Source organism: Polypterus senegalus, chromosome 1 (assembly GCF_016835505.1).
Source record: "Polypterus senegalus isolate Bchr_013 chromosome 1, ASM1683550v1, whole genome shotgun sequence".
Taxonomy (NCBI): Eukaryota; Metazoa; Chordata; class Cladistia; order Polypteriformes; family Polypteridae; genus Polypterus; species Polypterus senegalus.
In genome coordinates, this window is record NC_053154.1 from 2,078,371 (window position 1) to 2,095,199 (window position 16,829).

At 39.4% G+C, this 16,829-nt stretch overlaps 1 protein-coding gene across 1 annotated transcript in view; it reads left to right on the forward strand.

Moving 5' to 3' along the window:
• LOC120521162 overlaps nucleotides 1–16,829 on the forward strand; it is a 200,575-nt gene that overhangs the window by 107,753 nt on the left and 75,993 nt on the right. The window contains exon 6 of the mRNA XM_039742990.1: nucleotides 9,564–9,782. Coding sequence (XP_039598924.1) covers nucleotides 9,564–9,782 — 219 coding nt within the window. The remainder of the gene's footprint in view (nucleotides 1–9,563; nucleotides 9,783–16,829) is intronic.

Consider the following 16,829-nt stretch of genomic DNA (forward strand, 5'->3'; position numbering starts at 1 on the left):
GAATTCTATGAGGGCAACAAAAGGATACGATCAAAGTGGAGCTTATGATATTATTTATCTGGACTTTCAGAAAGCATTTGATAAGGTGCCACATGAGAGGTTGGGCATCAAGTTAAAAGAAGTGGGAGTTCAGGGTGATGTTTTTAGATGGGTGCAGAATTGGCTCAGACACAGGAAGCAGAGGGTGATGGTGTGAGGAACCTCATCAGAACTGGCGATGTTAAGAGTGGTGTTCCACAGGGGGCAGTGCTAGGGCCGCTGCTATTTTTAATATATATAAATGATTTAGATAGGAATATAAGTAACAAGCTGGTTAAGTTTGCAGATGATACCAAGATAGGTGGATTAGCAGATAATTTGGAATCCGTTATATCATTACAGAAGGACTTGGATAGCATACAGGCTTGGGCAGATTTGTGGCAGATGAAATTTAATGTCAGTAAATGTAAAGTATTACACATAGGAAGTAAAAATATTAGGTTTGAATACACAATGGGCGGTCAGAAAATCGAGAGTACACCTTATGAGAAGGATTTAGGAGTCATAGTGGACTCCAAGCTATCAACTTCCCGACAGTGTTCAGAAGCCATTAAGAAGGCTAACAGAATGTTAGGTTATATAGCGCCGATCTGTGGAGTACAAGTCACAGGAGGTTCTGCTCAACCTTTATAATGCACTGGTGAGGCCTCATCTTGAGTACTGTGTGCAGTTTTGGTCTCCAGGCTACAAAAGGACATAGCAGCACTAGAGAAGGTATAGAGAAGAGTGACTAGGCTGATTCCAGGACTACAGGGGTTGAATTATAAAGGAAAGATTAAAAGAGCTGAGCCTTTACAGTTTAAGCAAAAGAAGATTAAGAGGTGACATGATTGAAGTGTTTAAAATTATGAAGGGAATTAGTCCAGTGTATCGAGACTGTGACTTTAAAATGAGTTCATCAAGAACACGGGGACACAGTTGGAAACTTGTGAAGGGTAAATTTCGCACAAACATTAGGAAGTTTTTCTTTACACAAAGAACGATAGATACTTGGAAAAGGCGACCAAGTAGTGTGGTAGACAGTAAGACGTTAGGGACTTTTAAAACTCGACGATGTTTTCTTGGAGGAAATAAGTGGATAGGACTGGCAAGCTTTGTTGGGCTGAATGGCCTGTTCTCGTCTAGAGTGTTCGAATGTTCTAATGTATCATACCAATTTATTAAATGAAAATGAAAACCACTGCCTTATTCTAAATAAAACAAAAAATGGAAGAAGAAAGTGGACAAAATTGACAAGAACCTCATTTCCAGTGTCCAAGATGAGGGGATACAAGGAAATCTGGTCCTACAATGCTATTTGTTTAATCATTTTTGTGTTATTACTAAAACAAAGTACTGTAGATTTATGGATACATCAGGACCCAACAGTACAACTTCTTCTTGTGCTGCCAAAATCACATCTAGTACCATGAAAATCTAACATACCACAATTTGAAAAGCTGCCAATCCACAGGAACTTAACAACACAAGAAATTTGACAAATGAGTGGAGGTCAGTCAACCCTATTCTCTAATTTGTTTATCTAATAGCTAAGCTGACCCAATATCTCGTCCAGATCCTTTATACTTCAACTACATGATTCAGTTGTTTGTTCCAGGATCCCTGGCTTCATTTCTAATTGCACAATTTGGATGAGGTCTTCACGCCATCTCCTCTGCTCAGACTAAACAGGTTTAATTCTCAGAGTCTGACACAGTACTTTGACATGTCCTGATGTTCTGGGACACACCTGGTTACTTTCCTCTGCACAGCTTTAAGTGCTGCTCTGTCTGCATCAATGCAGAGCTGACTCCATGCATACCGATGTCAGTCACATTTACTGCGGCCTCCACAGTCATAAACACCGTATGACCTTCTATTTGCAGCTCCGCCATGTCAATAGTGAAACAGAACAGTCCAATGGCACATTCAGTGTGGTCATGGAGATGGCAGAAAGAAGAACCGGATGTGCACTCATATTTGTAATTTGACTGCAGTGTACGATGTTTGTTTAGCTAAATATGTGCAAGATGCAATGCTACTGAATTTTATTTATTTCACAGTTTAGTTTTAAAGGCAAATCAATTAAAACATTCATGTCAAGGATAGGTTTAGTATCAAAATTAGTTTTTTACAACAATGGTGTATATTTATTAACACAGTGCCTGTGTTTGTAGTTCAAAATGGGGTCCAAAGGGCACAAATCCACATAAAAAATAAAAACCTTACAACCAGATACATGCATTTGTTAACACCAGAATGATTTCAAGTATTGATGCATATCTGGAGATGACAAACATATGTAAAACAGCATATTCATGTCATTTTCTGAGAAAATGGTTGGGCAAAAGTAGGTTTACAGTTATTGGTATGGAAAAAGACATGCAGGTTATGAATATAGCTTTATTAACTTAAAACAATGTCACAATGGCACAGTGCACTCTGGCACAGTCTTGTAACTGCTCAAATTACCAGCAGTCATTATTTACACATTCCTGTAGTCAACTTGCTACACTCAAGAACACTTTGGCACAGAGTTCTTTGTTGTCATCAGTTTCTTGACCTGCTGCTCTTATGTAGTATATCATATCATCAAAAGTATGTGCTGCCGTGAAAAAACATTATCATTGACAACATCCCAAAAAAGAAGTCCATTGGAGTGATGTCTGGTGATCGTGCTGGCCATTCCACTGTCTCTCACTGACCTGTCCGCCTGTTAAGTAATTGTTCATCAAGAAACTTGGGCACTTCTATGCCATTGTGTGGAAGAGCTACGTCTTGTTGAAAGAAGAAGTCATCATTATCGTCTTTTTTCATTCATAACCACTTCACAGAATTGTAAACAGCGATATAGATCATCCTCTTATAATACATTTTCAAATGTAAACCTTGCATTAGACGACTCAAAGATCTATGGGGAATGTCCAACTCAAAGAAAGCTCTTTTTTATTTTCTAGGGCACTCCATAAATGCCAGAATCACTAACATGTCATTTTCCTGGTTGTTAACACTCACCAGTCAAGCACTTTTTGGAGCATTACAGAAGGACCCAGTTTTGTTAAATTTACCGCATATTCTGTAAATTGTCTACTTGGTAGAGGTGTATGAAATTGCTCAGCCCATTTCTGTCAAATCTTGTCAGCATTCTCTGTCTTCCAGTATTGTTTAAGTATCCACTTTCATTGATTGTTGGTTAAATTACCAGCCATCATCACCTTAAAGAAAAATCATAAGTAAAGATATGAAATAATAACAGGAAGAAGAAGAAGAAGAAGAAATACCTCACTGAACAAAATGCGCAGCCCTTATTTATACGCTTGGCTTACATAACTCATTTGATTTCAAGGCACCTTCCTGACACAGTATAAGGCTTCACTAATTGGTTAAATAACAAAAATCACACTGAGTCACATGCTGTACATCTTACATAATGTATTATAATTGTTTAAAGTTCATCCACCATAGAGGGTTCTTGAACATTTGCCCTGGCGGTCTCCAATCATCCCTTGCACCCCATCCTGCAGCCGTGAGCCTAGGTCCAACCTGAGCTTTGAACCCAACCAGACTCTGCCTGGGGGACTGAGGATGCCCCCGGCGGCTTCCAATCATCCCTTGCACCACATGCTGTGGCCCTCCGTTCTTCTATCTTTGAGCATAGCATGAACCTGAACCATTAATCCAGAGCCCAGTCACCCCTCACCTGGGGAGAACCGAGAGGCCTGCACAAATCTCCAGTCCTAAACATTTCTCTCCCTCTCCCTTGGGGGTGTCATTCCACTGGCTCCTCCAAGGGAGGCCTCAAGGGCCCTGGCAACAGACCTTCACCTCAACCTGCTCTACTAAGTCTGAAGGGCGTCCTGGAAGTCTTCATGGTAGTCTGGGCCCAGCTGATATGTTCCTGCACACTACTACCAGAGAACGTCAGCAATTGCAGGGCAAAAGTCTTAAGTGATTGAGACCATCTGCGCCATACCCAGGTGAGAACCGAGATGCTTGGGCAAATCCTACTTTGCCCTGATAGCCCTCCCAAAGGCAACTTCGAGTTTGGGACTTAGAAATTTTTTTCACCCACCACCACTGCTGACCCCCAGGCCGTAGGTGGGATCCTGTGAAATTATGGCGGGTCTGAGATCGGCCTCCCGGGTGTGGGACCATCAATGTGAGCCATTTTCCACCTGGTACCTATGCCTTTCCCGATGTGACCCTCTCCCTCTTGCGATCATTCCCAAGAGATCCCAAGAGACCAAAACCAAATTCCTGGAAGCTGGTCAGCTGTCTTGTCAGTGGCGGGGAAATCCTACTGTTGGCTGAAGTCCGTTGAGAGAGAGAGAGATCCTTTGACCTTTCCTGAAAGTACTTCTTCTGCCATGGGACCACCAGCGCTTGCCTCTGGGGGGCATCGCTCGATCACCCCAGGCAGAGTCTGATGTTTGGCTCGGTACACTCCTCATAAACCCGGTTTGAGCTTACACTATCCAGGAGATTTTTGCCAATGAGCTTTTTTGGACGCTTGAAAAATGACAGTCCCAAATAAATTGAAAATCCCATAGATGGAAGATTCCCCATGTCTACCTATGGTACGTCTCGTGGAGTACACTGAGATGGGAGAGAAAGAAGAAGGTCAAACGCTCTACGTCCCACAAGAGTGGCTTCCAGAGTTTTTTTTCCCTCTCTATTCTCCTTTCCTTCCTCTCTTCCATCTTCCTGGCAAGGGGGGTACACCTCAGACACAGGGATCTTTTGTGGAAGGCTAGAAGAGCAATTGGAGTGGGACAGTGCCGGGTTGTCAGACAGCTCATAGTACAAGAGACGAATCAACACGATTGATGTGCACTCTGAGTTTGACAAGGGACAGTCAGGCTGCTGTCCTCAGCCCAGCCTGATAGGGAAGCCAGGCTGTGGTGAAGGCATCAGCTGACCTCCCTCCGCCTGCACAGGCCAGGGTACACGATTGTTCTGGCACTCACTTACAGAGCACCTGGGACCTGCCTACCAGAATGACCCTTAGCCATCATCAGCATGGCCTGACAAGGGGGCCTGATTGCTTTCTTCAGCCTAACCCTACAGGGGGGCCTGGTAGCTGTCCTTAGTTTGGCCTGACAGGGGGTCTGACTGCTGTCCTCAACCTGACCTGTAGGGGGTTCCTGGGGGCTGTCCTCTGGGATGTCCCAAGCCCTCTGGGATCTTGTTTTACTATTAAAATACTTAAAGAATCTCTTAGGGTCTTCTTTCACCTTATCTGTTATATTCCTCTCCAGTTGTCTTTTAGCCTCTCTAATATCCTTCTTAATGGTTGCTCTCATCTTCTCATATGGTGTACAATTCACATTGGAGTTATTAGTGTTTTACACCTTAGTCATCTGTTATTTTTTTTTACTTTGCAACTTCCTTTTCAACTCTTTATTAACTCTTAGGGCTATTTTTTTCCTTTTGTCCCAGGGATGAATATTTTTACAAAAAACTCAATTTTTTAAAAAGAAATGGTTTCACACAAATCATCATACAATACTTATTTATGACAAATGTCACTCTGTGTTCAATGAGCCCCTACAGTGTGTAAATTCACATACTTATTACCTGCCTGTTTGTCTCATCACTCATAAGCTGAAAAGCAGTTTCTGGAAAAAAAAATAAAAACAGCTTGAAGTACTTGAGTGGCTAGCAATCCGCAGTGTCTACCAGCCTGCCATGTCATTTGAGGAAGCCCAGTAGCCAGCCTGCCTCCGACGGATCTACGTCTGTGTAGTCTTCGCAGGGCAAACGTTACAATTGGCTCATGAACTACACGAGTGTGTTCAGCACTACAATCAGCTGGGTGCTGGTCAGCTGATGCAGTCCCCTGTCTTTCATTCTTTTCGATTTCCAGATTGTTTGCAACAAAATCAGAGTTCAATAAGTCAGAGTCCAACTCAGCAATAATGTCCCACATTACATGTAAAATGTCTTTAAACTGTTCCACTGCTCCCTGACTGTCTCCAAACTTAAAAGCTTATCTCAATCCATCCTCCTTAGACTTCAGTATGGTAAATTTTGAGCAGATGTGTTAGAGTTAAACAGTTAAACGGATTGCTTTTAAAAACTCCTGCTTTTGTGCTCCGCTAATTGCAAGGTTATTCCAGTTAATATCTGGATAGTTAAAGTCCCCCATGACTATAATATCCCCCTGTAAACTTGACTTCTTAATGTTATTAAAAAAGATGTGTATTGAAATTACTGTCTGAATTAGGTGGTCTATAATGCACTCCTAAAACAAGGCCTCTTTCCCTAATTCTTTCCAGCAAAGCCAGATGTCCGCACTAAGATGGGACTCATTGTCCAACTAAAGAGGTCTTACATTTAAATTCTGTTTGACATAAGTGGCACCCCCAATTTTTTTTCTTGTCTATCCCTCCTAATAAATGTGTATCCCTCTATGTTACACTCATCCCCATCTTTGTTATTTAGCCAGATTTCTGTTATTGCTATAATATCATAATTATGCTCCTCTACATACAACTCCAACTCATATGTTTTATTTTTGATACAATAAGACAAGCTAATTTAATGTGTTACTAATTGTATTTTTGCATTTAACCCTTGGGTTAGTATTTAAATTACTATGCATTTTTATTTTATAGTTCTAAACCTGGCCTGTCCTAAAATCTGACTCCCCCCAACCAATAATCTTCGACTAGCCTACTCATATCCCTCCCTAATACATTGGTGTCCAATGATCCACCCCTGCTCTGGCCAAGAATCTATCCACCCTTCCAGGAAAGTCTTCTACCTGTTCACTTGAATGGAAATACACTGTATGATGCTCTCTGTCTCTGAAAACATTTCAATCCTCCTAATGAATGTGTCCCCACTAGCTCTTTATCCTTACCTATTACCTCAGAGTTATCAGAACCACCATTCACCTCCACCAGGTCCTGATGCCCCCAGACAGCATGCACATCTTGCCTTGCATTTGTGTCTCTCTGTCTATGGAGCAAACCTGTACTTCAATCCCCTTAATGACTGAGTGCCCAACTATCACTACCTCTCTGAACTGAATTGAATGAATCAAGCATTTGTCATACAGTATACTGTACCAGGTTGTTATGTAGCCAGTAAGTATGGACCCCACTGTGCACCTGTAAACGTTAATGAGAACAGGAGAAATCTTCAGATGTCTCTCTCTCTATGTGTGTCTCTCTCTCACGCGCCTGTGTGTGTCTCTCTCATGTGAACTGTAGCACAGACGAAAGCGACTGAGGCTGTGTTTGGTGAGTTGTTGCGTGTGGGCACACGAGCAGGCAGTGCACATGCCTCGAGAGCGACAGTGGACGCAGGAGGAGGGTTGCAGTTGGCGGGCGGGCTCTGCCGTGCATATCCCATGACGCGGGAGGAGGGTTAGAGTTGGTGCGTGTGGCTCTCTGTCTTGCATGCCCTTAGTGAATTATATATATAGATAATGAAGCTAAAATCTCAAAATTAAAAAGAAATGATAAAGAATAAAACAATATGTGCTCATTGAAACAAAATCACACAGACTGAGAAGAGAAAAAAAGAATAAAAATGCTTTGAGCTGGGCCATAGAGGCACTCATAGAAGGTGCCCACCTAATAAACAGTGGTAGACTGCTCTAAAGCTGAGGACTGCTGCTGAAAGCTGCCTTTAATTTATAATGAGAACATGAAATATTACAAAATGACCCAGAAAAAGACACTGGACAGAGAAATTCACCGAGGTAATGGAGAGCCAAAGTTGGCGGCAGCATCTTAAACTGTATCCTCTACCTCACCAGAAGCCAATGGAGAGCGATCACACCTGCCAGTATACTGACCTTCATCACAGTACCAGTGACATCCCATCATCTGCACTCTGGACTAACTGTAACCAAGATAAAGCAGACTGGTTAACTTCCAACTTTATTGCAATACAATATGACTGCATATGACTGTACAGTAATGGAAGCATGAATGGCTGTCTAAAAGCAAAATGATTGTGATCACGTAGATGGATTAGAAAGACGTTAGCCACTGTAGCACTGTTGAGTATGCAGCAACTGTCAAAGTTTGTGTCAGGGGAAATGTGAAAGTCATCTGTTGTGCTGTGGTAGCCTGCAATAACACAAATGAAGATGTCAATCGTGCAGTTCAGGTACTGACATTCTACTCTCTCATGCACAAGCAACAGAAAATAATATTATAAGAAACGTGCTCAGAGAAACAAACACTTCTACTGTCCTGACTACAACATCATCCTGTGTGTTGGTGACTCTTTTGAAACTTGTCACACAAAGTACACGTACCAAATCTGTATCAGTACAGCACTGTTGTTATGTTCGTGTTTCTGTAACACATAATAACATTATTTCTTGTTGAAAACATTTCACTCAATTTCTGGGGTAAACATAATGCTAAGGGGGGCTACAGGAAGAAAAGACTGGAAATGAGGTAGAGATAACAAAACCTGCTTCTGACAAGTAACTTCATCTGACCTACAAATCAAGCTCTGAGTCAACAGTCGAGTTGTGTTTTACACTCCTAAAGCCCCTCTGGGAATTCTTTAACTTATCAGCATCGCCAAACACAGTTTCCTCACTTTTGCTTTCATTTAACTAAGAAAGTTCTCTGTCATTCAGGCGTTGATCTTATCAAGAGTCGTAACAAGGGACTCCATCACTGAGCATCACTAAAAGTTACAGATTGATAAATGTGAATGTCTTCATAACAATGGCACATCATATTGTGTTTCTTCTGATATTTGATCAGGGAAGTATATAAAGTGTGAACAGGATTCTGAGGAACTCCACATGCCAACGAGCCAGCAGAGGAAAAGCAGAGGACCTGCCTGATATATGGCATAATATACTTTAAATATGATGTTTAGTTACCAACCATAAGCATCAGGTATCTCTGCAAAATTAAATAATCAACTCTATCAAATCTAAAAATAGAAAGATGGTACATTTTATTGAATCAATAATGAGGAGTAAGTCATTGATCACCTATAGAAGAGTAGCCTTTGTGCTCTGATGTGCCATAAAACTCAAATCTACTCAACTCTGTGGAGCACAAATCAATAGAGGTTATGGTTAAGGTATATCGCTCATTAGTGAGGCCTCATCTGGAGTACAGGGTGCAGTTTTGGTTTCTGGGAATCAAAAAGGACATAGCAGCACTAGAAAAAGTCCAGAGAAGAGCGACTAGGCTGATTTCAGGGCTACAGCGGATGAGTGATGAGGGAAAGATTAAAAGAGCTGAGCCTTTACAGTTTAAGAAAAGAAGATGAAGAGACGGTGACTTTAAAATGAGTTCATCAAGAACACTGGGACACAGGAAATTTGTTAAAGGTAAATTTCACACAAACATTAGGAAGAGAACCACAGACACATTGAATAAGTGACCAAGTAGTGTGGTGAATTAGGGACCTTCAAAAATCGACTGGATGTTATTTTACAGAAATTAGGTGAACAAGAACGTTGAGCTTTGTAGGGATGAATGGCATTTTCTTCACAGAATCGTGTTAATATTCTATTGAAACATGCAGTCATACAATTTTATTTGGTTATTTTACAGGAATGACAGGACATGTTACAGTGACATCCGTCAATACATTCAACAGAGCAGAAATGTCTTTGTATCCTGGAAGTGGAATGAAGTGACACTGAGCAGTGTGATGGACTTTATAGAGTGCTCTTCAACTCTGGTTGACATAATACTGGACGACATACCCTGCAGAATGCATGATTTCATCGGCCATTTATCTAGCTGCTTAGATAAGATATCCTCCATACGGTAAGTAATTCTGGACATCTACAGTGAAGTCAGGGTTGGTCACTCATCCTTTTTATTTTTCTTAATAAGTTAAACACATCCATCAAACCTGAACCTGTAATTGTCCATCTTGGTCTTTTTGCTTTCAATCTTTTCTCTAACATCAGCAAATGGGAGTGGCACCAAGGTGTTTATGGGGGTCTATGAGTGGGTTAATCGAGGATTGTTTAAACTGTGGAATAGTGTGACGAGGAGTTTAGGACAGGCCATGTTTAGAACTGTACATGAGGTGAAGAACAACGGTGTAAAAATCAATATGCATAGTAAGGTAAATTATAAGCTAAATATTACGTGCAAAATGAAAATGAGTAAAACATTAAAAATATCTTGTCTTTAGTATCAGAAATGAAACAAGCGATCTGGAGTTGTATGTACCTACAATTATGAATATTATAGCAATAACAGATACTTGGTTAAATAACAAAGATGGGGATGAGTAGAACATGGAGGGGTACACTTTAATTAAGAAGGACAGACAAGACAGAAAAGGAGGTGGAGTTGCCATTTATGACAAACAGAATTTAAACGCATCTCTTCTTCAGATGGACGATGAGCCCCGTCTTAGTGAGGACGTCTGGATTCATCTAGAAAGCAGTAGTGAAAGGGGCCTCAATGAAGATAATAATTTCAATGGGTAACTTTTTAGTGATATTAAAAAGGCAGGTTTACAGGGATATGTTATAGTCATGGAGGACTTTAAGTAGAAAATATTAACTGGGATAACCTTGGAAATAGCGGAGCACAACAGCAGGAGCTTTTAAACGTAATCAGTGACATCTTTTTTAATAGAATAAGTAAAAGCACCAACAACTGAATAAAGCCAGTCTAGATTTAGTCTTTTTGCTGCTACGTTATTCTGACAAAGCTACCATCCTGAAGGAGGCAAGTAAACTTCAAAATGTAATCTATGAACACTAGAAGATATACTTCTACTCTTTATTCAACCCACAATATACAAGCACACAAGGCCATGTCTCCAGTGATCAAGATGGCTTGACAACTTGCCCTCACCGTTTTCCTGATTTATCTGGTAAAGCTTTGGATCTCCTTTCCAGGAGTGCACCAGGAGTACCACGACCCTCAACAAGCATTTATTTATTTATTTATTTTTATATTTTATTAAAATCAAAAAACATTCCATACATGCAAGTCAAGTTTAACAAAAGTGGTTTGAAACAAATCAACCTCCACCCATGAGTAAGAGAGCTAGGTCAGCAGAGTAGCACTTTAATAATAGTAAAAATATGTAAATAAATAATGAAATAAATATATATAGAATAGAAAAAGAGGGGAGAGAATCCACTTCCTCAGTTTAAATGCTATTCTAAAATGTTATTTATCAGATCCTGCCAAATTTTAAAAAAGTTTTGTACAGATCCTTTAAGTGAGAATTTGATGTTTTCCAATTTTAGATAACATAAAACATCAGTTATTCACTGACTTAAAAGAGGTGAGTTAGGATTCTTCTAGTTGAGCAAAATAAGTCTGCATGCCAATAGTGTAGTGAAGGTAATTACAGTTTGTTTCTTCTCTACCTTAAGCCCCTCTGTGAGCCCACCAAACACAGCTGTTAATGGATTAGGAGGGATTGTGACCCCAATGCTGTCTGAATGGCATTTAAAGATTTTGGTCCAGAATGATGTTAATTTGGTGCACGCGGCCCAAAACATGTGACCCAGTGAGGATGGAACTTGATTGCAGCGTTCGCAGGTTGGTTTTTGCCCTGAAAACATTTTGGAGAATTTTAACCAAGACAGATGTGCTCCATAGATGATTTTAAGTTGAATAATTATATACTTTGCACATATGGAGCTCAAGTGAATTCTCTGCATTGCTACCTTCCACTCTTTTTCTGAGACGTTGAGTGAGAGATCCTTTTCCCACTGTCCTCTGGGATCTTTGAAAGGGAGCAACTTTAAAAGGTTTTTATATGTTACAGAAATGCTCTTTGAGCCTTCAAGACTGAGCAATATGTATTCCAGCACAGAGGTAGGTGGGAGGTGAGGGAAATTGGGCAGGTTCTTTTTAAACAAAATTTCTAATTTGAAGGTAGTGAAAGAAATGTGTTGCTGGAAAGTTAAATTTGGATTGTAATTGTTTGTAGGATGTGAAGACTTTGTCTATGTACAGATCTCTAAGTGATTTAATCCCAAATGTTTTCCTGACATTATAAACTGCATACGTTTGAGAGAGTGGAAAAAGGTGATTCTTGTACAGAAGTGTCACAGATAAAAGCTTCTTTATCTTACAATACTTCCTACATTGGTAGGTTCGATATTCTGAGTGAGTGAAGCATAATTGGGTTGTTAGTATATTGGTGATAACTTGCATTTATTGGGGTACAAAGCAAGGAATATAAAGAAGTACTGCAGGATTTTATTTCTGTTGCAGACCAAGCCTGTGTATGTTCATCTATTTGTGTCCATGTCCAGGTTTTTATAGTTTGTATATTTTCTGCCCAGTAATAATATTGAAAGTTAGGTAAAGCTATGCCACCTTCTGCCTTAGGTCTTTATAGGGTTGCTCTTTGGATATGTGGATGTTTTAAATTCTAAATAAATGAGGTTATGATTGAATCTAATTTCTTAAAAAATGATTTATTGATGTATATTGGAATGTTTTGAAATAGAAAAAGAAGCTTAGGAAGAATATCGATCTTAACAACGTTAATTCTTCCAGCTAAAGTGAGATGAATGGTTGACTATCTATGCAAGTCTTGCTTAATTTTTTTCCATGCAGACAGCAAAATTTTTTTCATAAAAAGCTTTGTGTTTACTTGTCATGTTTACCCCTCGGTATTTAAACTCATCTGTGATGATAAAAAGGGAAGGTGTCCAATCTAATATTGTGTGCTTGAGAATTCACTGGAAAGAGCGTACTTTTAGTCAAATTAATTCTGAGACCAGAAATCTTTTGAAATTCTGTTAGTGCTGTTAGGACTGCAGGCCCAGTATTTTGTGGATCTGATATATACAGTACCATATCATCTGCATAGAGAGAAATTTTCTGTTCAAGTCCTTATCTGATAATCCCCTTTATCTGATCAGCATTTAGACAGTGAACTTCCAGTGGCCCCATGGGAATTAAAAAAAGCAGTGGTGACAAGGGGCATCCTTGTCTGGTACCGCATTCTAGTTTAAAATAGTCTGAATTAATGTTGTTGATACAAACTGAAGCTTCTGGATTGGTATACAGTAGTTTGATCCATGCACAAATGTTTGGGCCAAACCCAAATTTCTCCAATGCAGTGTAAAAGTAGTTCCATTCAATCATGTAAAATGCTGTTTCTACATCCAGCGATAATAATATCTCCCAGGTGTTTGACTTTTTGGGTGAATATATTACACTAAACAAGAGTTGAAGACTGGTAGCTAAGTGTTTGCCTTTAATAAATCCAGTCATTTCTTGTGATATTACCGATGGCAGCACTTTCTCCATCCTTCTAGCTAGGACTTTGGAGAGTATCTTAACATCATTATTCAGAAGTGAGATTGGACTGTACGATGCACATTGTAATAAGTCCTTATTTTGTTTATGTAAAACGGTGATTAATGCTTGGCAGAAAGTTTGAGGTAAAATTTGATTGTCTCTAGCTTCTGTAAATGTTGCTAATAAAAGAGGAGCTAGCTTAATGGAGAATACCATCTAGTAATTCTGATAGTGCCACAGGTTTGTCCAATTCCTTTGCACTGAGAGTATCTATTTGTGGCATCTGTAATGCATCCAGAAATGCATTAGATTGTGTCTTGTCTCTTTTTAAACTTAGTAGAATATAAGGACTTGTAGCATTCTCTAAATATGTACATTATTGTTTTATGATCAATGATTTTGTCTCCGTCTGTGTTGATAATTAGTGGGATTTTCCTGCTTGTGGATTTGTTGAGCTAAGATCTTATTAGCTTTCTCTCCGTGTTTATAGTAATTATGTCTTGATTGCTTTGCCGCTTTGACTGCTGTATTTTTGTCATTCCAGTTCAGTTGAAGCATCTTTGTAAACAATGACCAGTAATTTTAGTTTATATATATATTAGGTGTATGTATATATATTGAAAATTAACTTTTTTAATAAGTTTTTTTCATTGAGGGTTTCTAAAACTCTTTTGTTATGTTCAGAGAGTTGTGGGGAATGGGAGGGATCAGGATACGGGCCTGCTATGCTCTAGTGACAGCGCACCACATGCTGGGGGCTCCTCTTGCTCTGCAGTTGTGTAATATCTGTCTGTTGGTTTTGTCCTCACATGTGTTCTCTTGAGATTTTGTTGCATTGGCCTACAGTATGTGAAGTGGGAGTGGGCGTTAAGGTGGTATTGTTCGCTGAGCTCTCTTCATGCATGTCCATTTATGGGCACAAATTGGTTACTTTCTGTTTTTTGTTTAAGAGACCTTGTTCAGTTTTATTGCATTGTTTCTGATAAATTTATACTAGGGGTTTGGGGGTGGGATTCCTGTGGTATTGTCTACATCAGGTGTTCCCAACTTTTTTCATGTCAAGTCCTCCCTAAGAGAGTTACCTTAGGTTAATGATCCCCTACTCATCACCATCCAAAAAAATGACATATCCCACATGTCTCTCTATTACACAGAGCTACTACATGTTAAGTGCATGTAACAGAACTATACACAAAGGCACTTTTACTATGGAAAAAATAGACTGCTTATAATAAATAAATAAATTCCACAAGATATCTCAATTTTAACCTTCTCTACACTGTTGCTGGGTGTTTGTTTCGCTCCAGATGTGCTCTTTCTTGGCATGTCAGAGGAACGGGACTTTGTGAAGTGTGGTTTGCCTCACTTGCCAAGGCACTATGTGGGGGGACAGGGGTTGTTGCATGGGGTGGAGAGGAAGAGAGCCATCCTAGTTCTGTTTTATCCATTATACCTTAGTAACTGTTAGTGTCAACATAATATATAAGTAAATAAATGAAACTCACTCTAGGGATAGTGAGACTGTTGGTTTTCGATGTTCTTGACCAGTTTGTCCACTATGGGTTGCAGCTGGATTAGTGACAATCTCAAAATATTTTGCACATTTAGACATACTCTGTTTTTGTGGTAAACGGTAAGAGCCTTTGGATGGCTTTTTTGTTCAACACTGGGTATTCGTTTCTGAGATCGCTCCAAAATTCTGACAGGGGAATGGCAAAGAATGGCATTTTCAAACTTCCATCACTGGCTATTTCAGCTAATTCCTCTTGTGACCTGAAATCAAGACCGTCCTCTTCAGTCCTGGACTCAAATAGATTTCTGATCCAGTTTAAATGTTGATTGTCCAGCTCTGGGAAATAGTCGCTGAAGTATTCCTTCACTTGTGTCAGATGTGAATATTATAGTCAGGACTAGGCCTGCTCAAAACATTACAGTATTTCCTTTGTTTAGTTTTTTCCCCAAAGTCTGATTTTTTGTATAAATGCAAATTAAGCGTGTTGTGGTCTGATTTAAGCTATATAAAATTTTGAAGTATGTCAGCCAAATATGCAAATGTCAGGACCCATGACTCATTATCATAACATGAGACAGCCATTGGACCTCCGAAGGTTTTCAGAATCCTCAGCCATGTCAGATATCCATCTCCTATACACACTGTGTTGTCTAACAAAGGGACAAAAAATGCCCATTTTACTGGCAGCTCCTTTACCAAGTCATTCCCAAACTATGTCTTTGGTCCATGGTAATATCAGATCTTACTATATAAGCTTTGTTCATACAAGCAATGTAATATGATGCCAAAAAAGACGCCTTAAGTGTCCTCATCCATGGAAGCCTTTGACTAGCATTTGAAAAATAAGTTTATTAATAGCCGTAATTGGCAAGTGCAGTAATGAAGTGTTGATATTATTAAAATACAAGGTGAACAACAACAATAACATTTATTTATATAGCACATTTCATACAAAAAGTATCTCAAAGTGCTTTACATAATGAAGAAAAGAAAAATAAACGACAAAATAAGAAATTTAAATAAGACAACATTAGTTAACATAGAAAAGGAGTAAGGTCCGACAGACAGGGTGGACAGAAAAAATAAAATAAAAATAAAATCTGTAGGGATTCCAGACCATGGGACCACCCAGTCCCCTCTGGGCATTCTACCTAACATAAATGAAACAGTCCTCTTTGGATTTAGGGTTCTCACAGAGTCACTTGATGTTGATGGTCATGTAGACTTCTGGCTTTTAATCCATCCATCATTGTTGGAGCATCATGTGCTTTGAGTAGGTGGTGGTGGTGCAGCCACCACCAAAAGAAACGGAAAAGAAACAGAAAGAGAGTAGGGGTCAGTACAGATTTTAGAGCCACCATGAATAGTTATTATGATGAATTGAACATACAAAGTATCAGGATTTTAAATTAAGTGAAGTTATAAAAGGCCATGTTAAAGTAATGTGTTTTCAGCAGTGTTTTAAAGTGCTCTACTGTATCAGCCTGGCGAATTCCTATTGGCAGGCTATTCCAGATTTTAGGTGCATAACAGCAGAAGGCCGCCTCACCACTTCTTTTAAGTTTTGTTCTTGGAATTCTAAGGAGACACTCATTTGAGGATCTGAGGTTACAATTTGGAATATAAGATGTCAGACATTCCGATATATAAGATGGGCAGATTATTTAAGGCTTTATAAACCATAAGCAGAATTTTAAAGTCAATCCTGAATGACACAGGTAACCAGTGTAGTGACATCAAAACTGGAGAAATGTGCTGATTTTCTTTTCCTAGTTAGGATTCTAGCAGCTGCATTCTGCACTAGTTGCAAATGATTTATGTCTTTTTTGGGTAGTCCTGAGAGGAGTGCGTTACAGTAATCTAGCCGACTGAAAACAAAGCGTGAACTAATTTCTCAGCATCTTTCAGTGATATAAGAGGTCTAACTTTACTTATGATTCTTAAATGAAAAATGCTGTCCTAGTGATCTGATTAATATGATTTAAAATTCAGATTACAGTCAACAATCACCCCTAAGCTTTTACCTCCGTCTTGACTTTTAATCCTAATGTATCCAGTTTATTTCT